The sequence below is a fragment of the Narcine bancroftii genome, chromosome 7 (assembly GCF_036971445.1).
Source record: "Narcine bancroftii isolate sNarBan1 chromosome 7, sNarBan1.hap1, whole genome shotgun sequence".
Lineage (NCBI taxonomy): Eukaryota > Metazoa > Chordata > Chondrichthyes > Torpediniformes > Narcinidae > Narcine > Narcine bancroftii.
The window spans coordinates 15,690,809-15,716,514 of NC_091475.1; the positions used below are offsets into that span (position 1 = coordinate 15,690,809).

General features: G+C 42.5%; 1 protein-coding gene across 2 annotated transcripts in view; it reads left to right on the forward strand.

The window, feature by feature from the left end:
* The first annotated feature begins 826 nt into the window (after window positions 1-826).
* Window positions 827-25,706, forward strand: part of setd4 (SET domain containing 4) — a 36,943-nt gene continuing 12,063 nt past the window's right edge. The window contains exons 1-9 of one of the 2 annotated variants that reach the window (XM_069888969.1): window positions 827-1,244; window positions 4,552-4,647; window positions 7,058-7,095; window positions 8,857-8,945; window positions 9,949-10,378; window positions 14,525-14,699; window positions 17,366-17,447; window positions 21,341-21,421; window positions 24,179-24,302. In XM_069888969.1, coding sequence (XP_069745070.1) covers window positions 1,160-1,244; window positions 4,552-4,647; window positions 7,058-7,095; window positions 8,857-8,945; window positions 9,949-10,378; window positions 14,525-14,699; window positions 17,366-17,447; window positions 21,341-21,421; window positions 24,179-24,302 — 1,200 coding nt within the window. In that variant the 5' untranslated portion in view covers window positions 827-1,159. Of the gene's footprint in view, window positions 1,245-4,551; window positions 4,648-5,838; window positions 5,983-7,057; window positions 7,096-8,856; window positions 8,946-9,948; window positions 10,379-14,524; window positions 14,700-17,365; window positions 17,448-21,340; window positions 21,422-24,178; window positions 24,303-25,706 lie in introns of those variants that run through there. The other variant, XM_069888970.1, reaches the window with a different exon arrangement.

Genomic DNA, 25,706 nt, shown 5'->3' on the forward strand with positions numbered 1-25,706 from the left:
GGGCTTGCCACATGGGTGGTCATCGAATTGAATGTGACTGCATTCTCTGGACCCTAGAAGAATAAGAAGGGATTTCATCGAAACATTCAAAAATTCTTAAGAGGCTGACACGCAAGATGCAGGGTGGATAGATCCCACGGACAGAGAGTAGTTTCAAGTGAAGCAGTTGGTTATTTAGGACTGATAGGTGGTGGATCTTTGGAAGTCCGGCTCTGTCAATATTTTCATTCTGGACAAACGTTCAGTAGATTTCTGGACTTTTTGTTTGGTAATGGAAAAAAAATCACATATGTTTTACATGATAATTATTCATTTTTTCTTAATGTGGTCTTTATATTCAGAATATTTACATTTAGATGTACCTTGATTAGATTTTAGTAAATATATTTCAATTTTTGTTTGGCTCTCCTAAAGAGAGCTGGCTGAGAGGGGGGGGGGGGTGTTCTTTTTTATATAATTTTTTTATCATTCATAATATGTATTTTTTTTGTTGTACTCTTGTTGAACGAATAAATAAAGTTATTTAAAAAAAAAGATTTCTGGACTTTCAGGGACATGGGAAAAGTGCTGGAAAAGAGAAAGTTTGAAGGGATGGATTGCACCCTCCTGTCCCTCTTTCTCATCGTTTGCACAGGCAAAAAAAAAGAAATCTGAGCTAAACGTTGACAATTTTCTTCGCACCAAGGCTGCTCAACCTGCATGAGTTCTGCCAGCTTTTGCAGTCTCGTATCTGAAACATTGTTCAACTTTACTTCCGAGAGTAGCGCCCACTCAGTAGTGTAACGATTCTTAAATGGACCTGGGTGGGAGTCGCCGGCAATGTTTAATTTGGCCCATATTTGATTTTTAAGTTAATTTCATAGAATATTAAATTGTAATATGGATAGTTGAAGATGCATTCAATAAGAATGTGGGTGCATCAATGCTGCAACGCCCCAGTCCCCTCCGGGAGGACGCTGCACCGGAACCACGAGCATGTGTTGTATCGACGGCTGGAATCTCTGCTGAAGTTGCTGGATTCGATGGCCACCCACACTCCGCTCCGTGGACCGTAAATGGTCCAGATGGGCCATGATGCAAAAGAAAATGCACACGTGGGGTTTAAATCGAAATAAAGGCCTGGCGTCGATGTAATCGCTCCTGCTTTCCGATCCCCACCATGGGCAGAAAAAGGAAAGGACGGACTCACAGAAGACGGCAGCGGAGTCAGTGCAGGGAGACGCGAGTGGCGGCTGGCGCTGGAGGTAAACCCCTTTCCCCGGGCACTGAGATTGACACCTGCCACTCAAACCCGGGGTTCCGTCGCGCAATGGCCCCAAGTGGGGTTGAGGCTCCGCGTCCCTGCCGCGCTCCATCCAGTCCGCCACCTATTGACTGCACCGAGAGCGAACTCCAACAACAGCAATGCCCTGGAAGGCATTGCAACTTGCCTTCCCCTCTCCACTTCACTCTGCCCCCTCTATTTTCCTGCACTTGTTCGCCCCGCCCCCGAAAGGAGATGCCTTGGTCCCACTGTTTTCAACTCGCAGAAATGCTGGAGGGGCTTGGGTCAGCAAAGCGACGTTTCGGCCCTGAGTTCCTCCAGCATTTCCTCAAATCAGTTTTCCCAACAATCTGCAGACTCCTTGTACAGTGTTCATTGTATTCTTCTCCATGCTTTGCACTTTGCCTATCTCCCCACCCCTCCCCAGTTTCTTTTACCCCGAAATCTATGGAATATGACCCCCCCCCCACCTTTTTACTAGTCAAAGGGTTCTGACCAGAAATGTTGACTGACCATTTCTGCCTGACCTCCAGGTTTTTATTGTTGGCTCAAGATTTGAGCACCTTTTTTTTTGTTTCTCTTTTATTGAATATTTTATTTTAAAAGACTCAAGCAAATATATACAAACAGTTCTTTACACACTGACTTATTCTCACAATACACTGTCAACTTTTGATTTATTATTGGATGACTTTCTTATCACACAATATAATATAGAGTCCAGTATTCCCCCTTCCCCGGATATTAAATAAATCATAAAAAGCAAAGGAAATAAAAATTAAAACACATGTCGTCTGTACCACAACCTTAATTCAGTCTCTTCATTTATCTGTCAGGACTTTTTGAATCTTAACTCATTTCTTAAGGGTGAATGGGGAGGGGGTTATGGATCTTATATGCTCAGGTATGGCTGCCACACTTCACCGAATGTGTCCTACTTCTTTCTCGGGTTGTAAGTAATCTCCAGGGGAATGCAACTTTGCATTCCTGTACTCCATCGTGTAATACTCAGTTAAGAGTTGGACTTCCATGGAACCGCTGTACACTTCCTAGCTACCAACAAAGCCATCTCCACAAATTGAATTTGATGTTTGGATTGATCTAAACTGTACTTCACTAATTTCTCCCAGAAGGAACAATTCTGGGTCTTGTGGAAACTCCACTTTTGTAAATTTCTTTTTATGATATCCCCCAGGTCTACCCAGAAGGATTTCACCTTTGTACATAGCCAGGTGGAGTGGATAAACTGCATCTGAAACCCATTCAAAATTTTTGATTTTGATTTATTACGGCTTGAATTTTACAGTGTGAGAAATGGTGCTACTCCAGCGTGTATCTAGCATCGACGTTTCTTTTTTTTTCTTTACACTCTGACATATTCTCACAATACACTGTGAACTTTTGATTTATTATTGGGTGACTTGCTGCATTAAGTATTGGTTGATTTGACAAGATAGCAAAACAAAGCATGGTTAGATATGTCACTATAACAGCGTCAGCGATTCTGTTTCGAATCCGTGCTGTCTAAAGTGTTTTTACATTCTCCTAGTGTCCATGTGTGTTTTCCCCAGGTGTTCTGGTTTTCTCCCATCTAAAACGTATGGAGTTATAAGTTAATTTGGGTCCTGTTTTTAAAAAAAAAATCAGTGTGGATCATCTTCAGTAATGTCCACCACTCTCACCAGTGTCCCACTATCAGACAGATCTTTCCCTCCCTTTTCAGTATTTGGAAAGCACAGTTCCCTCCATGACTCTGATTAACTCCTCTATCTCAGTCAACAATACCCATTTCATAGTACTTTCCCGAGCAACTGTCTTCCCTCTAGCCATACAGGGACCTAAACAACATTCCAGGTGAGGCAACAACTCACTTTCAATCTAGTGTGCATGGGAGGAGTCAAAAACAGATTGGGGACTTTGTACATTGCCCTGTACAGTCCACTAGGCTTCCAATTGGCCACTATTTTAATTCTCCATCTCTCTCCTACCCTTAATGAAGGGCCTTGCATCTGAAATGTTAACTTTATTTCTCTTTCCATTAGACGGAACTGCTCATACCAACCCTCCGAGACTACTATTTAAATTTAAATCCTTACCCTTTGAGCAATCCTGCAGCTGGAGGAGGCCAACCTAAGCTCAGGGAGCATCCTGCCATCTGGACACAATGCAACACTTGAGACTTATAATGTCATCCAACGTCTTCAGTTAATCACCCTTTTTTTTCCCACTGATGTAGTTTAAATTTAAAATTTAAATTAGACATATAGCATGGTAACAGGCCTTTCCAACCCACGATTCTGTGCCCCCCCAAATGCACCAATTAACCTACAACCCCTGTACATTTTTGAAAGGGGGGAGGAAACCCTCACAGATACGGGTAGAACATGAGGACTCCTCACAGACAGCATTGGACTCAAACCTGGGTTAACTGGTAACTGTGCCAAAAAAACTTAAAGATACTGGAAATTTAAAATTAAAAACAAAATGTTAGAGATACTCAGCATCTGTGGGAAGAGAATAGAGTAATGGAAATAGGCCCTTTGCCCAACTGGTTAATACTAAGATGCCTAGTGATGCTAATTCCATTTCCCCATGTCCTCTAAACCTTTCCATGTACCTGTTGAAATGTAGTTGTAATTGTACCTGTTTTTACTACCCCTGGCAGCTCTTTTCATATACCCATCATTCTCTGTGTGGAAAACCTTGCCCCTCAGATCCCCTTTAAATCTTTCACCTTAATCCTGTTCCAGGATTATTGCCAAGGTGGAACATTGGCATCGTTGCAGTGCACACAGCTCTTACATTGCAGTTAAATTCCACCTGCTCAAGCACCACACTTTGTTGGATAACCTGTGGGATTTTATCCCTTGGTGACTACTACCTACAAGAAATAATCTTTGCTTCTTGAGAGGGAATATGCATTTGTTTTTAACATTGGTAGAAGCAGGTTCTGGCCATTGAAATCCATGGCATCTAATTAACCTACCAACCCAGTGCATTTTTGGAGAGTGCGAGGAAACTGGAACACCAGGGGAAAACCTATGCAGATGATGCAGAAAACGAACTAACTCCTTACAAATAGCGGTGGATGTTATCTTTGGATGGATCATTTAGCTCTGAAAGAATGCTTATTTTGTAGAGTAATTCACCAAAGATGCAATACAGAAGAATGCTGCAGGTCACACAGCATCTGCAGAAAGTAAAGGGTAACCAACGTTCTGGGCCTAGGCCTGTCATCAACGCATGAGCAAACAGCAAATGTAATTCAATGTATTATCTTTGCACAGTGAACATCAGTCATGAGTCGGTGTATGTGCAACTTAGGAAATGGTTGAAAAAGAAGGGCTTCACAGACTTCCACTTGATTCCAGCAAGCTTTCCAGGTACCTGCTCTTTATTTTGTATCCAAGTTCTTATTATACTTTGGCACACAAGTCAACCTTCAGATAAGGCAGGTCCTCATTTTCATGGTTTAATCATATATCAGGTATGAAAGATGACACCCCCCTCCCAGCAACACCCCAATCATCAAGTAACAAAATCTGCAAATTAAGCAAATAAAACAAAAAGTTAAAAAAAAACATTGCTGCTTTAAGATGCCAAGCGGTGCTGGGTCCAAGTCTTCACCAGTCAGCGGCAGCGACTCCATACTCAACATTGGGTGTGGTGCCATCCACATCAAAGAAGTCGCCTCGCTGTCCGAATGTGCTCGGAGCAGGAACCACGGCTACCTGTCGGCCTTGGGGGCACCAGCTCCCGGGCAGGAACGGGGATCCTGGGCACCCGGTAGGAGCAGGGACCTTGGGCTCTACAATTGTAGAATGTCTGGGTAGATTATGGCGGCAGTGGGGAGGAGTTGGGGAGCAGCGGTGCCAACAATGGGGAGGTGCTTCCAGGTTCATACATTGAATCTACGTTGAGCAGTTTTTTTTAGTTGAATTTACAGACTTATTTTTGTATCTGGTGTATAAGAGGACCCCTGATTTTTGAGTGCTTTTTGAGGGTTTCAAGGATCGACTTATACACCAAAATATATGGTAAATTTGGTAAATCTGATTGCATCAGAGATGGGGGGACAAACCATAAGTGCTGTATATTGTGAATGCACGGCATGGTTAGTGCAACACTGTTACAATGCCAACGACTGGGACCATGGTTTGAATCTGGTGCTGTCTATTAAGGAGTTTGTACATTCTCTCCTTGTCTATGTGGGTTTCCTCCGAGTGCTCTGGTTTTGCCGCACCGTTCAAAATACTGAGGTTTGTAGGCCAATTGGGTGTAATTGAGCGACATGGGCTCATGGGCAAAAGGACCTGTTACCATGCTGTATAACTAAATTTAAATTACCTGTACACAGTGTTGTAACTTTGCAATATGGCAGGTTACAGTAAAACTGATATTATGGTCTGCTTGGGATTCTGGAGAAGGAAATTTTGGATGCTGCTTTAAAATCTGAAAGTGTTGGAAATACTCATTAGGTCAGGTGCCTCTGTAGGAAGCGTAATGGAGCAAATGTTTAAGAATTAACATCTGATGAAGTGTCTGTAACTTTAACTCTGCTTCTCTTCCCATAGATGAGTTGGACACAGATCTGTTTAGATTTATCTATTACTGTCATGAGTACCAAGTTATAGTGAAAAGATTTCTTTTATATGCCATTTAAAGACTGACAAAGCCGCCAAAAAAAGAAATAGTAAATGAAAGTCACGTCAGAAACGGTGAATGGTGTTCAGATTTGATGAGTACTTACGGATTTCCATTTTTTCATTTTGATTTGCACTTAATTCACTTTATTAAGTGTGGGGCAATATTATAATAAATTTTCCAGGAAGTCAAGTATGTTTAAAGGGAGTGCAGGGACCAGGGCCCCTGGAGTGGGAAAGCAGCATGGGAATCAGTACCCCAAGGTGTGGAAGGCAATATGGAGTCCAGGGTCCCTGTGAGTGAGTGATAGAGAAAGCATCACCTGTTGAGCCTGGTGCCTTGGGGACAGGGGATATCCACTTTGATGTTATGGGTGGTGAAGCCCTAATAAGGCCAATGTAGGAACTACAGACTCTTTCAGTGATGAGGCCAGCGGTCTTCATGTGGTGATTTACCCTTTTTAAAGCCAACACTTTGCCTTCAAATTGTAATATACATTATATAAGAAATAGGAGCTGCTCCACCATTCAGTTCATGGCTGAACTGCCATGTGGACTCAGGTCCACTTTACCCGCCTGTTCCCCCATTGCCTTTAATTATGTTATTCTTCAAAATTTACTGTCTTAACAACATTAACTGAGGCAGCCTCTACTGCCTCATGGGGCAGAGAATTCCACTGATTCACTACTCTCTAGGAGAAGTAGTTCCTCTTCCTCTATCTTAAAAGTAGGGCTGTGAATTTTGAGGCCTTAGTTCTGGTCTCACCTATCAATGGAAGCAACCTCCTTGCTTCTATCTCATCTATTCCATTCTTAATGTTACATTTTTCTATAATATGCCCCCTCGTTTCTAAGCTCCAATGAGAATAGCCCTATTTTCTAATTTTCTAGTCAACCAACATGCAAACATTGCAACTAATTAAGAATAATTATACAGTAAAAATTCCGGTATCTGGCACCTACCATGATTGGTAGATGTCGGATACGGGTACCTGTATTTGCCTGTTGCTTGAGATTGCCTATTGTGTGGATTGGTGAACTGTCCACTAGGGGGCGCCGATTTTAAACTTTCATATTTACCACTTTTTTTTGCTGGCTGCTTGAATCTTGGATAACAGGGATTTTACTGTATCTTTTTTTTCTTGTTCAGACACTGGCAGGGGACTGATGACCACCAAAACTCTCCAGGTTAGTGATGTTTTATTTCATTTGGTTTCTTCCCTTCCTTTCTCCTTTGTTCTACAAGTACTCTGGGTGGTGACTGGGATTTTCCGCTGTTACATTTAATAGTCCTGTAGCTTTGAGCTAATGTAGGCAGAGGAATGGCTTCACAGTGTCAGAGGGCCAGGTTTAATTTTGCCTGCCTGACTCGCGCTGCTGATCTCCCCCCCCTCACCCGCCCCCGCCCGACTCGCGCTGCCGGTCTCCCGACCGCCCAAGTCGCGCTGCCGGTCTCCCGTCCGCCCGACTCGCGCTGCCGGTCTCCCGACCGCCCGACTCGCGCTGCCGGTCTCCCGACCGCCCGACTCGCGCTGCCGGTCTCCCGACCGCCCGACTCGCGCTGCCGGTCTCTCACCTACCCGACTTGCGTTGCCACCTCTCTCCCCACCTGCTGGATTTTGGAGCTTTTCGAATTCTAGATGTCTGGATAAAGGATCGTGTACCTGTACTTGCACTATTTTTATTTACGGTACCTTGTCAGGTGGTTTATATAAATGTTTATATAAATATAAATGGTGCAAAACAACGAACTTCGTGACATGTTCATGACATTAAAATTTGATTCTCAGCTATAAGGAGAGACTGGTTAAACTTTTTTCCCTGGAAAAAAGCTGTGGGGCAACCATGCAGAGATTTATAAAGTCATGAATGGTGTAAATAAGGTGAATGGCAACAGTCTTTTCCCCAGATTGGGGGAGTCTAAAACTAAAGGGCATTGGTTTAATGTGAGAGACGAAAGATCTGAAGGGGACCTTTTTTGGTGCAGAGGTTGATGGGATTATGGAATGAGCTCCCAAAGGAAGTGATAGAGGCAGGGACAACATTTAAAAGACATAGAGAAAGGTGCATATATAGGAAAGGTAGAGGGAGAGGGATTTGGGTCAAAGCAGACAAATGGACAGAGCTAAGGTAGGCACCTTAGTTGCCTTGGACAAGTTGGGGTGAAGGTTTGGTTTGGTGCTGGATCTCTCAATGAAAATTAATGTAACAATAGCATATTCTTATCCCTGAGGAAGGACCCAGGCCTGAAACATTGGTTATCCTTTACTCCAAATGGATCCTGCATGACCAGCTATTTCTCTAGTACATATGTGTATTGCACTTAACTTGTATACAGTAAAATCTCCGTTATCTGGAGATGCAGGCAACAGGCAAAAACATTGTGGAAAAGAAATAGGTAAAAAATATGGGAGTTTAAAATTGGTGCCCTCTAGTGATTAGTTCGCCAATCACACAACATGAAATCTCAAGCAACCAGAAAATTTACTTATCTGGCATCTACCAATCTCCATAGGTGCTGAATACTCGGGGTTTTCCTTTCCTTTGATTTGGGAAGGAGTTCTGAAATGGTCATTAGATTCGTACTTCTGAGAAATGCTGATTTTTTTATGAGACAAACTTTGTTTTAGAAGTTTGGATGTGTTTCACATTAGTGAAAAGAAATTGGGGTGGATTAATTAATTTTAAATAGTAGTTGTGACTGGAGTTGCCCCCCCCCCACCACCTCCCTCTAGATTTAACCTAATGGTTTGAAGAAGTATTAAGCATAGGGAACCCAAACTTCATTTACATTCTTATAAATGATCCTGAAACGTTGACTCTTTCTCTCCACACCGACTCCACTGGACCTCCAGGGTGTTTCCACTATTCTCTATTGATATGTTGGACTTTCAGCATCTGCAGTGTTTTTGTTTGCTCCAACCTACTTTGTTCTTGCATTTCATTCAGCCTGGAGAACTTGTTATTGCTTTACCTGAGTCGTGTTTGCTCACCACCAGAACAGTCCTCGGGAGTTACTTGGGTGAATACATTGAGAGGTAGGTTGATCCCATTGAGGCAGGATTTGGTCTCGTCAACCAGTGGAAGTGAAAATTCAAAATTGTTTCTCCAGTATTGTGCTTTTACTTTTAATCCTGACAGGTTAAGACCTATCCACCAGATAGAAATGTATAGCACAGAAACGGACCTTATCAGCCACGTTGACTGCAAAACCTAGCAGCCTCATCCCATTTACATTGGGTTTCTTATTTGAATATCTGTACTGGCCATTTCCGAACATTTTCTGTAGCGGATAGGCCACAGGGCCACAAAAACCTTAGGCACAGAAGAGTTTCTGATTATATTACTGGAAGCACTATCTTCAGGATGAGACATGAAACCTTGTCTGTCACCTAAAGAGGATGTAAAAGATCCCATGTCAAGTAGGGGAATTCTTGTGTGTCCATCCCATTACTAAATGCTCAGACATCAGAAAATAAAGCTAATTATTTGTGATAATTATGAGAATGTGCAATGTCAAAAAATGGTTTCTGGGTCCAACGGTGACTATACTTCAAAAGTAAATTGGGCATAAGAATCTTTGGGATGTTCTTGTGTATGGAAGTCACCAGATAGATAAAATGAATGCTTTCTGCCTTTTACTCAGGGTAGACAATTCTAGCACTAAAAGCTGGTCTGAACCATGAAAGTCTGCAGACACCGTGATTGAAGTCAAAGCAAAATGCTGGAGAAACTCAGCAGGTCAAACAGTGAACTTGGGCAAAAGGTTTAAGGGGAGAGAGGCAACTTCAGAGGGTAGTCTGTATATGGAACCTATAGAAGTGAATCTGATAAAGAGGTTCAGAAGATGTATAGATGGGAAGGGTTTAGAAGGATATGAACCAAAAATCAGGCAAATGGGACTAGCCCATAATGTCAACCTGCACTCCATGGACAAGATGGGCTGAAGGGTCTGTTCTATGCTCCATGACTCGGTGAATAAATGGCTTCCTTACATTTTCATGTCCTGCATTGATTAAAATTTTGATTTGATCCTTCCAGGTGGACCCCTCATTTGTCTCCCCTCCAAAGTTTGTGTACGTTCCTCATCGCCGAGAGACATTTTGGGAGCCGATCTCCATGGAAACCTTACATTGATGTCTTACCAAAGTCATACACGTGCTCAGTTTATCTTGCAGAGGAATTAATAAGACTGCTTCCTAGCCCTTCGATTGAAAAGTTTCAGGAGCAAAAATATGTGGTTGAAGAACTCTACCGAACTTCCAAATGCTTCTTCAATTCACTTCAGCCCTTGTTTTCTGAAAGTGTCGAGAATATTTTTACATATGATGCACTGTGTTGGGCTTGGTGCAGCATCAATACCAGGATGGTTTATATGGAGCACAAGAGGAGTGAGTTATTTTCTGGAGAACCCAATGTCTATGCTCTGGCACCATATTTAGATCTTCTGAACCACACACCTGCTGCTCAGGTAAGATGGCGGTGCTTAAAATAGATTGCCACACAGGAAGCTGAACAAAGGTTACTGACACCTAAAGATATACCCTGCTTTATGAAACTAGAGCGTTCCTACGGAACCTTCTGTAAGCCGAAATGGTGTTAAGCGAAGAAGCGATTACTATTGATTTCAATGGGAAAAAAGGTTTTGAGCATTTCCAGACCCCAAAAAAACCACCAAATCATACCAAATAACACCTAAAACCTAAAAGAACACTAATATTTATTAAAAGCAGGAATAATATGTAGACATTTACATCTATAAAGTAGAAATTTACTTTTTGAACCTTATAATTTTGCATTCTGGTCAGAGTCCTGCTTAGCAACGCCGGTACCCTCAGTCCATGGGTGGGCGGGGGGTGGGGGGGGGGGTTGGGGTGGGGGGAGGTACAGGAGACTGGGATGTAGGAGAGAGAGGAAGAAGGTCATCTATCTATTGACATCTCATCATAGTTCCTGGGGAAGGAGCTGCTGAGGGTATGCGATTGCTGCTTTTGTAAAAGCAAAAATCCTTTCATAAAAATGAAAACCGATTTCTTCGTAAAAGTGAATTTGCGTAAAGCGAATATTCATAAAACAGGGTATACCTGTATATTAATGAATACTTCTATTATTATCTCTGTAGGGTAGCACAGTTGCGCATTGCTATTACAGCACCAGTGACCTGGAAGCGAATCCGGCACTTTCTGTCAGGAATTTGCATGTTCTCCCTGTGTCTGCGTGGGTTCGCTCCTGGTGCTCCGGTTTCCTTCCGCCTTCCAAAGACATATGGGGTTAATAGGTACATTGGTTACGTGGGTGTATTTGTGCAGCGCGGTTCCGTGGGCCAGAAGGGCCTGTTACTGTGTTGTTTCATTAAATTAAAATTAAGCTCAAGTTGGCTGTTGCCACACAGAGAGCTGTGAGGCGATTTGACAAGGGTGTACAAATTGAGTGGAGAGAAGGGAACTGTTCCTGCTTTCAAATAGTTCAATTATCTACGTAGCATGGACGAAGTGCTGGGTAAAACAATAGAAAGCTTTATGAGGAGAATCTTCCTTATACAGGCAGCAGTGATGCAGATCTTGGAGTCTTATCAGAGGGCAGTCAGTCGGGGTTTCAATAAAGAAGCCGTAAGCTACAGATCCTGGAAATCTGGAGGATATTGGAAGCACTCGGCAGTTCCTCTCGGTTTTCCCATCTTCCTATCCCACTCATATCTGTCTGATGTCGAGATTTACCACTCTAGTGCCTTTTAGACATCTTCATTTTTACCTACCATGGGTACTGCTTGACAAGATGTACACCTCTGTTCCCTGCACATTGTTCTCACCTCCCTCTCTCCCAGGCAAATAAGCTTCTGCTCATCTGTTCCTTCCATCCTACCATGATCCACATCCTCTGTTCATTTCCTATAAGATTCCACAACCAGACACATTTTGCAGAAGGGCTAAGGCTGGAAATGTTGATAATATATCTTTGCCTCCTATGGACGCTGCCTGCTGAGATCCTCCAGCATTTCTGTGTTTTTACTACAAACACAGCATCTGCAGACTTTCATGTTTTACTGCTTTTTTCTTCTCCCCTCTCCTTTCAGCATTGTAGAAGGGATCATTCCCACTCTGCCCTTGCATGTCCACAATCACACCCCCTCTCGGCATTTCCCCATGCCACTGCAGGAAATGCAACATTTGACTTTTTTGTCTCTTTCCTTCTCACTGTGTTGGACCAAAACACTCCTTCCAGTTGGAGTTGTGATCCACATGCACTTCTTCCGTTGTAGCGTAATGCACTGGGTGCTCTCGATATTGTTTTGTCTGCATTAGAGAATCGGAATGCAGGTTGGGTGTCTGCTTTGCTGAATACCTTTTCAGCCCAGCATGAGCAATCCTGAGCTTCACTTTAATTCTCTGTCCAACTTCCACTGTCATTGGTTTCCGACGTTGCTCCAGTGAGGCCCAATGTATACTCTAGCATCTGCCTCTCAACCTGTACCTGGGTGTGATGGAGCTCTCGGGACATTATATTGAATACAACAATTTCTGGCAACCACTCTTTATTTCTAATATCCAGATGTAACTATACTATTGTTTCAATTTAAAATAGAAGTCCAAAAATCAGAGTCCCATAAATCCAGACAGCCCGAGAAACTGGACTTATTGAAAACTTTCGAACTTTTAAAATTTAGCGGGCTTTTGTGTCCATATGTGTAAGCACCACAGATGCACAGTGGCAACAAGCGACCACTTTATCTTTCTTTAAATCTGCTCATTTTCTAAAGAATAAGCTATCAAAATTTACCTGTTTATCTCTTCTTTATTCCGCCTTAAATTTGAATTATTAAAGTACTGCCTGAGAATCCAGAAAATCCGAAAATCTGGACCGACCCAATCTCCAAGCAGTCCAGGTTTCATCTCCTATCTCGTTTTTCCCTCCTATCTCTACCTGCTGGTTTTTAAATCATGACATTGACAATTGTGGTCACATCAATTCCTTCTGTTCTTTCCACCTCTGCTGTAGAAGTAAGGAAGGGACTGCCGAGTGTAGGCTGATGTAGATTGATCAATTTTGATGAATGCCTGGATGTGCCTTGCTCTTTGTGAAAGAATGCTAAGAGGGCTATAAATACTTTAGAGAAGTGAGATTCCCCATGACATGTGTTGCCTGGTAGCCCCATCTTGGCTAGTAAATTTCCACTAGGCTCGAGTTCTCCCTATCATGTGACTTACAAGAACAATGCCTATGGGTAAAGGTTGACCAATCATCTCTGTGATTGGTCAACAAGTAACAAAATTTGTAGATGAGTAGTATGTAGCATAATGCTGATAGGGTAATGCTTGTCACATGGGAGAAGACTGTTTTGTGATTGGTTAAGTCAGATTGCGCCAGGAGATACAACTCATACATTTGATCCTCTACAGAGGTGACAAACCTCTTACAAGCCTGTGTATTGAGTAAAGCAGTACTCTTAATAATGTGGTCCTGAAATTTGCTCGAAGGTTGAAAGGCATGAAACTTTGACACCACAACTTAAAGCACACTTCTCCAGTTCTAATTCAGGATCCTTGACCTCACTCAGCAAGATGCTGCTGGATGAGCAGAGTGCTTTCAGCAATTCTGTTTCCCTTTCAAAAGGTGCTCGGATCAATACTTGCCCAAAAATAATTTCCTTGGCTCTAATGAGAAGGAGTAGGGCATTGAATGGGAAGTGTACAGGTCCAGGAAACTCAATGGTAAAACACGAAAGTCTGCAGACACCATGGTTGGAGAAACTCAGCAGGTCAAACAGTTCACTTTATTTAGGAACGATAAAGATACATAACCGATGTTTCAGGCTCGAGCCCTTCCCAGTATCCTTCCAGCCATGGTTCAGTCCCTGGGAATAAAATGGAGGACCCAAAGGCATGAGCGCTTTGGCAGAGGGTGATGAGGAACTGCTTTACAGACACATGGGTCACCCCCAGCACTCAGCCCGAAGGTTTCTCCCTACGTCACGTGAACAGGACTGTGTCCAGGGGTAAAGGAAAAGATGGCAGTGTCTACATCGTGATAAATTCTTCGTGGTGCTCAGATATGGGGATCCTAGTCCCAAGGCCACTTCGCTCATTTGGAACATCTGGGGCTGAAGTGACGACCCTTCTATCTCTTATTAATGGGGAGTAGAGGGAGTTTCACCTCTGTTGTCACTCCACAGGCAAACATTCAGCTAGCTCTGGAACACCTACCCAACATGATCAACAAACATTTTGGTGCATATGTACACTGTAAAATGTATATGATAATAAACTCATTATTATACTGCTGAGCTGAGCTCCAACAATTCCTCACTGTTTGGTGATCAATAATTAAGCATGTAGCAGAATGTGGTTGAAATTTAGTTTGTTTAATCATGTATGTCAACATACGAAAAGACAATTTAATAAAATTTAATATATTTTTGGTATTGGATTTCAGATTCTTTGAACTCCAGATTATTGCATTGGCAGTCTCCTGGGTGTGACATTTTTTTTAATGCACCTTGAGCTGTTAACAGATACGGTTTGACTTGAACAGTACTCAAATGTACTGAAGAAACTCAGCAGGTCACGCAGCATCCATCGAAAACAAAAAGGCTTTAACTTGTATTTTTTTATGCTCTTAGATTTCAGCTGCCTTCAACCAGCAAAGTAAATGTTATGAGATCAGAACATTAACAAAATGCAGGAGACACGAGCAGGTTTTTATCTGCTATGGTCCTCATGACAACGAGCGGCTCCTCTTGGAGTATGGATTTCTGGCCAGTGGTAACCCACACAATGTGGTGTACGTGGACAAAGGTGAGGCTGTTGCAGCTGAGCTGAAGCAACGGTATATTTGTAACTCCAGTCTTTCATGCCTTTCATTATCCTTTATCAAAGATTCTCCCCAGTGCTCTGTCTCCCATTGGACAACAAAGACTTTGCTTCCTGAATACCTCTGGGTGTACTTTTCTTGATTTTGGACTGCTGATCTTGAAAATCACCTTAACGTTTTCCTATCGTGCACCATTTTTTAGATAAAACCTATTTTTGTGATTTCTTGTCATATTAAGTTTGCTGGTATAGTGCCCATAAAGCAAGCTGTTTTGGTCAGACCAAACATGTCTGGACATGCATTCAATGCAGGTGCTCTGCAAATGTTGTCTCAGGCCTGGGTGCGCTTAGTCAGGATAGATGCAGACAGGCTATAAAAGCAGTTTACATAGATGCTGTGCATTACATTGCTATAGATTGAAAGCACGTTGATGCACATGTTGTTCAGGCAAAAGCAGAACGAGTTTACTTAATAGCATTTTTTTGTCTTCTGGAAGATTCAGTATAGCAGAAATGTATCGTCAATGTCGCAACAGCTGTGATACATTCTGTTACATTTGTGGCGAGCATAAGTTTAAGGCTCAAAGACTCAGCATGGCTGCACTTATTAAGTCCATGAGCTTTACTTCATTTGTAAAATTGGTGACCAAGACAAACCCTGGGCTTCACCCACTTGAGCTACATGTGCAGTCAACCTCAGAGGTACTCGGAAGTCAATAAATTCAATAAAAGTTAATATTTCTCCAACTTCCTGTGTGATACAGCAAATCTGAAATTATCTTGGTGTTCAGTTTGAAGTTGTCTAGCATAATGCCCAATTTTTTTTTTCAGGAAGCAAACCTTTTGGGGGAAAGAAAAAATTGTTGTCCAGCATATAAATGAGGCTGAGAGATTTGGAAAACTGGTCTGTGTTTCAACTGTTTGGAACCCACTCTCGCACTATTAGGGAGTAATTGCCACTCCACCAGCTTCACTGGGTGGAATGTTCACCTGCCAGATGTGACTTTTAGAGAGCTTAATGGCAGAATTAAGTTTAAAGTTCAAGTTTATTTACCATCCTGTTGTGCAAGTACAACCTAACGAAACACTGCTCTCCGGTCTTCGGTGTAAAACACTGCAAACACACATCGAAATACGATACAAATGTGCACAGTACATACGTATAAATATTAATGTTAAGTAAACAATAGAATCAGCTGAAGTGGCTACTGCCACCTTGTGCGCTGCCATTTAAAAAAAAAGTACACTTCAACGACGTCGCATCCAACTTCCTCCCCATTCTCAAACTCACCTGCTCCATCTCTGACAACAGTCTCCCCTTTCTGGATTTCTCTGTCTCCATCTCGGGAGACGAGCCGTCCACCGACATAGATAACAAACCCTCACACAACTACCTTGACTACACTTCCTCGCACCCTGTCTCCTGCAAGGATTCCATTCCCTTCTCCTAATTTCTCAGTCTCCACTGCATCTGTTCCCAAGATGAGGTCTTCCAGTTCAGGGCTTCCAAAATGGCTGCCTTCTTCCACAAATATGGCTTCCACTCACCCTCACCTGCATCCCCTTCGTTTCCCGCTCACCTGCCCTGGCCCCCTCTGCCCACAGATGCAACAAACATAGAATCCCCCTCATCCTCACCTACCGCCCCACCAGCCTCTGCATCGAATACATCATCTGCTGGAGTTTCTGGCACACTACAGGATTCCATCATGAGACACATCTTTCCTTCTCCTCCCCTCTCTGCCTTCTGTAGGGACCACTCCTTCTGTGATTGCTTCATGCCCACAGGAGTTGCAACACGTGCCCACACCTCCTCCCTCACCATGGTCCAGGCCTTCCATGTGAAGCAACACTTCACTTGTATTTCCACAGGACTGATTTACTGCATCCAGTGCTCTCTTTGTGGCCTTCTCTACATCAGAGAGACCGGTCACAGATTGAGAGATCACTTTGCGGAGCACGTCTGCTCCCCCGCCACAACAGAGACCTCCTAGTAGCCAACCATCTCAATTCTGATTCACACTCCCATACTCGCGTGTCTGCCATGGCCTTGTGTACCATCCCACCCTGACCACCATCTGGGCACTCTCCATCCAGATGACATTAACATCAACTTCTCTGCTTTCTCTTCACCTGCTCACCTTTTCTTTCCCTTCCCCCTTTCCAGTTTTTTTCAGTTCTCCCCCCCTCCACCCACCTAGCCATCCCTCCTCACCCTGATCATTGCTGATCCCTCCCTCTCTACTCCACCTATCATCTCCTGCCTATGCCAACCCCCTTTCTCTCCATCCCATCCTTTTGATTGGATACCTGCCGACGTTCTTTCATACCTTGATGAAGGTATAAACGTCGGTTATGTATTTTTACCTTTACTATATAAAGGACACTGTTTGATCAGCTGAGTTTCTCCAGCATTTTGTGTTTTTACCCCAGATTATGTGTATCTTTTCACAATGTGTTGTGATACTCTTCTTGTCCTATGACAGTTGGTGGTTTTGCAATTAGTAATCAAGGTTGTGGGGGAATGCAGACCTCATTGCAATTGGACTTCAATTTTTCACCATGTATGTCAAAATACTGTATATACAGCATATGAAAAGATGAAATTTAATAAGTAAAAATAATGTCTTTTTTTTGGTATTGGATTTCAGATATTCTTTGTCATCACCTTTTCCCAAAAGACAAACTGCTGAATGGAAAATTATTATTCCTGCAGGACAAGGGTCTCTTGGAGTGAGTATTGGGCCATCTATGTTGAAATAAGTTGAATAGAGTAAGGAAGGGCTGTGTCCACAACTATAGTGTAGTATTTTTTGGGAGGCTATGTCTGTATGTTGAGACCGTGTTGACCCTGGCATGTTCCAAAGTGAGTCATTACTCACTGTGTTCACTGTGATATGGGAGGTATGACAGACTAAGCTGTGCACAGGGAGATTCCGCAAATAACATGCATCAATAAGCTGCTCAGACTTGTTGTAATGTCCATCCTGAGGTAGGATTAGCTAGTGAATAGTTGTGAGAGGCACAGGCCTCTTGGTCTACACAGAATTATTTGGTCTCATTATGGATTCTGTACATCACAATTAGGTTGAGTGGTGGACGGAAAAAAAATGACCTCTTTCTCTGTTCTCCACTTTCTGAGAGGACACATGACTGGAGATTTGATAGGGACTGCATCCGTAGTTACATTACCCAACTGGATCCATTCTAAAAATCCAAGTTAAGCTCTAACACAAGCCCCTTTCACATTTGGCACCTTGTCCTAGTAATTGAAGGCCAATCCACCAGTTAAGGATCCAGTGCGAAAGCTCCTTAATTAGCATGCAGGTGTAAAATCACACTGGAGATGATGCGACCTAGGTAGGTTGTATAATTCCTGGTGTCAACTGACACCTGTATGCTGATTAGCCCGATGTGAAAGGGACATGGACTATCCAGGGACAAAGTAGTGACACGTTAGCCCTTTTTCCACTGGCATCCCAGTTAATTGGACATTCAGTGTTTTGGGATAGGAAGCTGTTTGTGCTGTTTCAGCTGGGCCACCTTTAACCAGGACCCTGACTGCTTTTCCACTAAATACACTCATTCCCGGGGATTGGAGAGTCTACCTTTAAATGGAATGGATGTAATTTTTCCTTTTTCTACTGGTTTAATCAGCATACCCGCGTCAGCTGTCACCGGGGAAATGAGTAGGGGTAGAGGTCGTCAGTCCCCGGCTTGATTTGATGTCATTTGATGCTGGCATGCTGATTGTTTTCCTTTTCCACTGGACCCTTAACCGGTTAATTCTCTGATAGTTCCTGGGGCAAAATTCTAGTGGAAAAGAGTAGGTGGCATTTTTGCATGAGTGCAGGAACATGAAAGAAAAAAAATTAAAAAGAAGATATAAACTTTGCCGACCTATATATATAAATTTCTAAAGGAGCGGGGAAAAGTTGTAGCATGAGGGAAAGAGCGATGGTGGAACTGTCCTCCCAGAATTCCATGCAGCAGAGAAACCCCTCCATGAGTGCTCCATGCCCTTTCTCTGCTGCATGGAATTCTGGGAAGACAGGTCCACACCGCTTTTTCCCATGGTCTTTATAAATATTGCACTATTGCCACTAGGACTTTCCCATGGCCTTTATAAATTGTGTGGCTATGTATTTTATACCACTTTCCCATGGTCTATGAATTGATAAGGGTTTATATAGGTTGGCATAACAAAAGGGGCTGAAGGGCTCATACTGTGCTAAACATTATGCTTAATTGTATTATAATTAGGCATAATTAATCTTGTTTAAGTTCAGGATAATAATACATTGATCAAGATTAAGGGCAGGTCCACCCAGATGTCACCAGTGGAGGATAAAATCCCCTATCCCTGGGAATGTCTTGTGATGAGTGTGAAAGGACACAGAGAACCGGTTAACAGTGATCCAGTGTGAAAGGCAAAAACAACTTCCTTACCTGGTTCATTGAATGACCAATCCACTAGTTAGTGTAAAAAGGGCTACAGCCATGGTCAACCTTTTTTTTTTGGCTCTGACCCTCTGAGGACTCTGCTCCAAGTTTATGGCCTTTTCCCTGTGAAGCAGTAAAGTTTTGGTTTCTTCTGTACTACGTAAAAAAACAGAAAAAGTATTTATGTTAAATGAGGCAAAAAGAAAATGAGGCTTTTAGTTAAATGTGCTGTGCGCCCCACCCCCCGCAAGTAGGGACCTGAATGGCTGCTCTAAGAGGTGAAGAATCTGAGGCCAGACATGGAAGGAGTGAAAAGGTTGTAGGCAAGTCTACTTCAAGTGTTGCTTGGTGTGATAAACCCCACATTCAATTCGGATTTGATTTGTGAAATGTTCAGCAGAAGTTTTGTCTTTGCCTTTCAGAGATGAGGATTGCCTCTTGGTAAAATGCAGGTTTCTGGGATCAGTCCTGGAAATGGTGGGGCAGATGCTTCAGGCTGGAAGTGGATAAATCGTTTTTTTTTTGTTTGCAGTTTGGGTGGTGATGCTTTCCCACTGTGCAGGCGTGGCTGTGACTCACCTACGAGTGCAATGAATGTCATCACTGTCTGCAACTAAATAAATTTTGTCACATTTTAATTGCACAATAATATTTTCTGGAAAAGTGAAAGTAGCTGGCAGGTATATGTCTTCTGGGATCCTGATGTTCACTTGGCTCTGTCGTTGGACCTGCGTAAGAAATCTGTCTGGTAGAATCGAGGGCTTTTTGTGTTGAACTTGTTGGAAAAAATGGAACATAATTAACGCTGTGGCAGCTTGTACTTTGATCCAAATGGGCCGTGGGTAGATGAAACGAGCTGCCAAAGAAAGTGGGAGAGGTGGGCACAATTACAACACATAAAAAACATTTGAATAGTGAGGTGGACAAGAAAAGGTTAGAGGGATATGGGGCCAATGCAGGCAAGAGGAACAAGCTCAGATCAGAATGAACAAGTTGGGCCAAAGGTTTCAAGTGGAAGGGAAGAAAATTTAAAGGGGGTGAAGTTCAGTGTCAGTGTGAAGTTTGTGTTCAGCCATAAGGATGTAGGATAGAGCAAGTGTGTGGTAGAAGGCATTAAAAGGGGGCTGGTTATATGGCTGTCGCAGCATGGAAACTAACCAGTTCATCTACTCTGTGATGTGTATACCTTGCGCAAAGGTGCTTCCTACCTTGCTTCACCCAAGCATTATGATTGTCTTTTCAAACAAGCAAGAGTCTTTTGCACAAGAGTTTATTGCTAGGTATGTCAGGTATGCCTGCTGGGGACGTGAGTCATCACATCACTCTGTGAACTGGACTGTACTCTTCCCAGTAACTACAATGGGAGGTGTTTTGTCCTTAAATTTAAACTTGAATTATAAAATCCTTTCCCGAAGTTGCTCAAAATGTTCAGACAAGGCAACTGGAATGTTGCTGGCTTCTAAACATTAGGGTGTGCCTGACCTGCAGCTTGACGGTTCCTTGCATGAGCTTTTCACAACCAATCACTGACAATGCACAATAAGCCCTCTTGTGTGAGCCTCTTTCTAATCTCCAGCTCCACTCCTTCACGTCAAAAGTTCTGGCTGGTCTCAGCAATGATTATCCTGCTTTGGAAATTCATTGGGACTGTGGATCAAATGTGCAGCCACCTCTTCAGAGCACAATAGAATAATGAAAACAATAAAAGCACAGGCTGATCCCCTTTTGAACCTAATATAATGTTTGCTGTGGTGTTAGCCATGTTGTAATTGGCTTCAAACCCAGAGTATGGAAATATGTTTTTGGACTGGAATCTGTACTGTGCATGGGAAGGTGTCACATTAAGACAGAATGGGGCTCAAGTAGCAATGTCCCCACAAATGAATAATCTGCCAATATTGGACCCTTTGTTGAGGTACTGAGGTTGATAACATCACAGTTCAGCAAGGAGTCGGTGCTCTTGGGTGGAAGGGAATTGAAGGGGAAACCATTTTTTAAAGTCGGATGCTTTTAGTCTTTGATTCTTCTCATTAGATTCTACAGTCTTATGTTTCATTATTGTGGGAGAAATAAGAGCAAGAATAACTCTGCAGTGAAGCCTGAATGAGTGCAGATCAACACCAGTAACTAAGGCAAACATAAATAACCGTGTCTGATACCAAGGTCATCTTGTGTTTTTATAGAAACTTAACGTTTGGACACGATGGACCTTCTTGGAAGCTTCTGACTGCTCTAAAAGTGTTTTGTCTCAGAGCAGAGGAATAGTAAGTGGAAATGTTTGCTATCATTTTGTAATAACCTTTTGCAATGAGAATATGCAAGAAATGGTGAGATTTCTTTTTTTTTTAAATTTTTTATTTTTCACACCATAAATCACATTAGCCATGATATACACTATTTCTTTTTCACACATATACAGTGACTTTTTCTCCCCCCCCCCTCCTCCCAAGCCACCCCCCCACCCCCCCCCCCCCCTCATCCATTTAAGGTATACAATCTAGGTTGCATTAAGCCAGTCAGACAATGTTGTCATTCAACAAAAATACACCAGAAATTCTACTGAGTCCATTCTTTTCTTTCCTTCTCCTTCCATCAACTTAGGTAATGTTTGTCCCCGGTAGGTTTTCACTATTGTATTTAATGTAAGGCTCCTATACTTGTTCGAATATTTCAATATTATTTCTTAACCTATATGTTATTTTTTCTAATGGAATACATTTATTCATTTAAGTTTAGTAGTTTCTTCCTTTTAATTTGGTTATGTATTCCATTAATATTTAAAGTCATATAGTTCAGCGTAGCCCTTTTATATTTTGTTTTTCTTCTCTTTCCGTTTTTCCATCATTACCTTTCCTCCTTTTCCATTTCTGTTTTGTTTTCTTAATGATGAGATTTCTGAGGACAATCGCTCCGATTGGTAAAACACGAGTGAAAATTCACGTGGGTAATTCAAAGGATTTCACAGTCTGTTCTGGAGCTAGGAATCAGGGGCCAGAATGACAGGTGCTGGGAATTGGGGCATTGTGAAGTCTTGGAGAGAAGCAGCATGAAAACAGACCTTTCGGCCCACCAAGTCCGTGCCCATGATCAACCACTAATTCCACAATGGTCCCATTTTCTTTTTACTCTCTCCACATTGTCATCAACCCACCCAGATTCTAACTCTCTCCTGCACATTAGGGGCCACTTATAGTGACAAATCAACCTGCTAACCGGAGTATCTAAAGGAAACTGACATGGTCACAGGGAGAAGGTGCCAACTCTACACAGGACTGAACCTTGGCCTCTGGTGCAGTGAGGCTATGCCACCCAATGTGGCATGAATATTAAAGCTTCTGGGTGGAAAGGCTAACATCCAGAGACCACAGGACCAAAGACCATGGATGAGATTAGGTTTAAGAACCTGTAGAGGAATTTAAAGCAAATAAATACTAAGTGCAGGACCTCCACACCAGTGAGTTGACCCATAAGGCAATGCTCCTAGTACTGGACACTTGGTCACACCCAAGGGAAGAGGGTAGAATTGACCTCTGCTCTCTCATGTGCCCATCAATTCCTCTTCAATTCATTTGCACTCTGACCCTTGGGATAACTTACAATCGCCATACCAGTGTTGGGATGTGGGACCAGACCAGAGCAACCAGTGGAAATGCATGCACTGTTGAGGAGCATTTGCAAACTTCACCAGCAGGACTCGAAGTTCACACCCAGCTCTACTGTTCCTTAGGATCTGTAACGGACTTCTTTTGGGGGCATAGCATCTTGGGAGCCATTGACAGACTGGTGATCTGAATGTGAGGCTTTTCGTAGTCACACAAAAGAGGAGAGAGATTGGCCTTTAAGGGCATCAAGGAATCGTGGCTCAGTGTTATTAGATCAGAGGGAAAAGATCAGCATTTCTGTAGTGCCTTTAAAAAGCCAAAAACTGGTTTGTGGATGAAAATCTTTTAAAATGTTGAAAGTAGAGCAGTCAGCAGTTGGGAAGAAGAAGAGGGTGAAATTGAGAACAAGCAGATTTAAAGAAAGTTTCTTCCCCGCTGCCATCAGGCTCCTGAATGAACCCCATAATGGAGATCTCATGCTGCCCCTTGGTTGGCACTAATTAATCCCCCCCCATTGTAATCCTGCAGCCTGTGATTGTACTCTTATACGGCTGTATGTACATTAGATAGGACTTGTTAGACTGCTTGCAGAAGAACTCTTCCCACTGCGAGTTACAATGTGTCAAATAAACTAAAATGTGCAAAACAAAGAGAACGAGGGCTCAAAAAAAAGTTTATTTTCATGGTGTACTGATTGAGGGAAATATTAGCCAGGACGATGGGAGTCATTTCCCCCTCTGCCGATGAAGGAGTGCCCGACATCTTGTCTGCTCATCAGTGAGAGCAGACTTTACCTTGCTTGAAGATTTCACCATAACATTGATACTCTGTTCTGCACCAGATAGTTGGTAAGGATTCCTTAAGTCTCTGGAGAAGGTCTTGAACCTGGAACCATGATCTCCTTCAACTGAATTTTTAAATTTAGACGTAGAGCTGGCCCATGAGCCCCTGCTGTCCAATTACACCCAATTGACCTACACCCCCGGTACATTTCTGAATGGTGGGAGGAAACGGGAGCCCATGGGGAAAACCCACGCAGGCACGGGAAAAATATACAAACTCCTTACAGACAGTACTGATTTAGAATCCGGGACGCTGGTGCTAAAACAGCATTTTGCCAACCGCTGTGCTAACCATGCCACTTATATTCCCAAGTTTCACTCCTTCTGCATCACTCTGCAAATATCATGGCAATTCCTAACTAACTTCTGGGAGCAGTGCCAATACAAAGATTCAAGGAGAAGGCTCAACACTGTTACCATTGCAAGACCAAAAGGACTGGAAATTTGCTTGGATTGATGCTATCCCAAGAACAAATGCAATTGCAAACCTTCCAGGGCCTGGAGTGTAATGGAGGGGTAAGGTGTGAAACTTTGAGACAAGAGACAAAGCTGAATCATTGTTTTTTTTTCCCTGTAGTTCCCTGAGAAAGAACATCTCACTTGGACTGTATGTATCTGATGAAAATGAGAGGAGCAGTTTACAGTTTGCAGAAAGGCTCTGTCTCCATCTTATGAATGAAAACCAGAAAGCGATGCAACAAGTGAGTGTTTTAGTTTGATGTTTACCCCGCGTGAGAATTTTAAATACAGTAAAATCCCTGTGATCCAGAATGCAAGTAACTGGCAGCCTCAAGCAACTGGCCAAAAAAAAGGCAGTAAATAAATAGGTTAAAAAAAAGGTAATTTTAAAATTGGTGCGATTTGCTGTTTGACCGTCAATCCACTCAACACTCAATCTCAAGCAACTGGAAATTTCACTTGTATGGCAACTACCAATCTCATAGGTGTCGGATGCCAGGGGTTTGTACATAGAACTTTACAGCACAGTTCAGGCCCTTCAGCCCTCAATGTTGTGTGAACCCATATACATCTAATATAGATACACACACACACCCACACACACACACTCTCGTTGACTATGTAATCTTTCCCACGCTTGCTCAAAGTTCATTGGTTCCCTCACTCCCCTGAGACTCCCAAGGCCCCTGAAACCCACTGGGTCTCTGGTCCCAGCGGTTATCTGAAACTCACCAGGTCCCCTGTTTATTATAATACTGCGACATCACAAAAAAAACTAAAAGTGTATTGGGGAATGAATATACAGTAAATTCCCTAGTATCCAGCATCTAAGGTGATTGGTAGATGCCGGATAAGTAAATTTTCTGATGGCTTGAAATTGCATGTTGGATGGATTGGCAAATTGACTGCTAGGCGTGCCAATTTTAAACTTTCATATTTTTTACTTATTTTTTATTTTTTTTTTGCCCATTGTTTGAGACTACTGGTTACTTGAATTCCAGATAACCAGGATAGTCTGGAATGTCTGGCAGTCTACCACCACCAAAGACCAAGCATGCTAGCTAATCAGTTTTCCTAAAAGAAAAAAAAGAGCAAATAAGTTTCATCCCTTTAGCGCACCGGAACATTGTGAGCCAAAGGCTCTAATTACGTGAGGTACAAGAACCAATTCTGGGGACTTCACTGCCAGGCTGGGAAACAGCTTCTTCGCGCAGGTTGCGAGATTGATGAACGGTATCCTGTTCTTGGATGTTATATAAATGACACATCTAAATTATTCTGAAATATATGTATTTATTTTATATTATAATTTTCTGTAAAATTGTGATTATTATTTGCGGAGTATTGTGTGTGTCTGTGTGGACGCGGTGCTCCAGAGAATCGCTGTTTCATCTAGGTGTATTGTATAAGTACAGTCAGATGAAAATAAACGAACTTGAGATCTTGAAATGAGTGCATAGATTTATCAGTGTTAATTGAGAGACAAGGGATTGGATAGATGGAGATATTTGAGAAGCTGGGATTGGTTTCCCATGAATAAAAAAACGATAGGGAACATTTTATTGAAATGCCTTTAAAATAATGGTGTGGTTGATTTAAAAAAAAATGAAATAGGAATTGCATTCATGTGGTGGTGGGCTAATAGC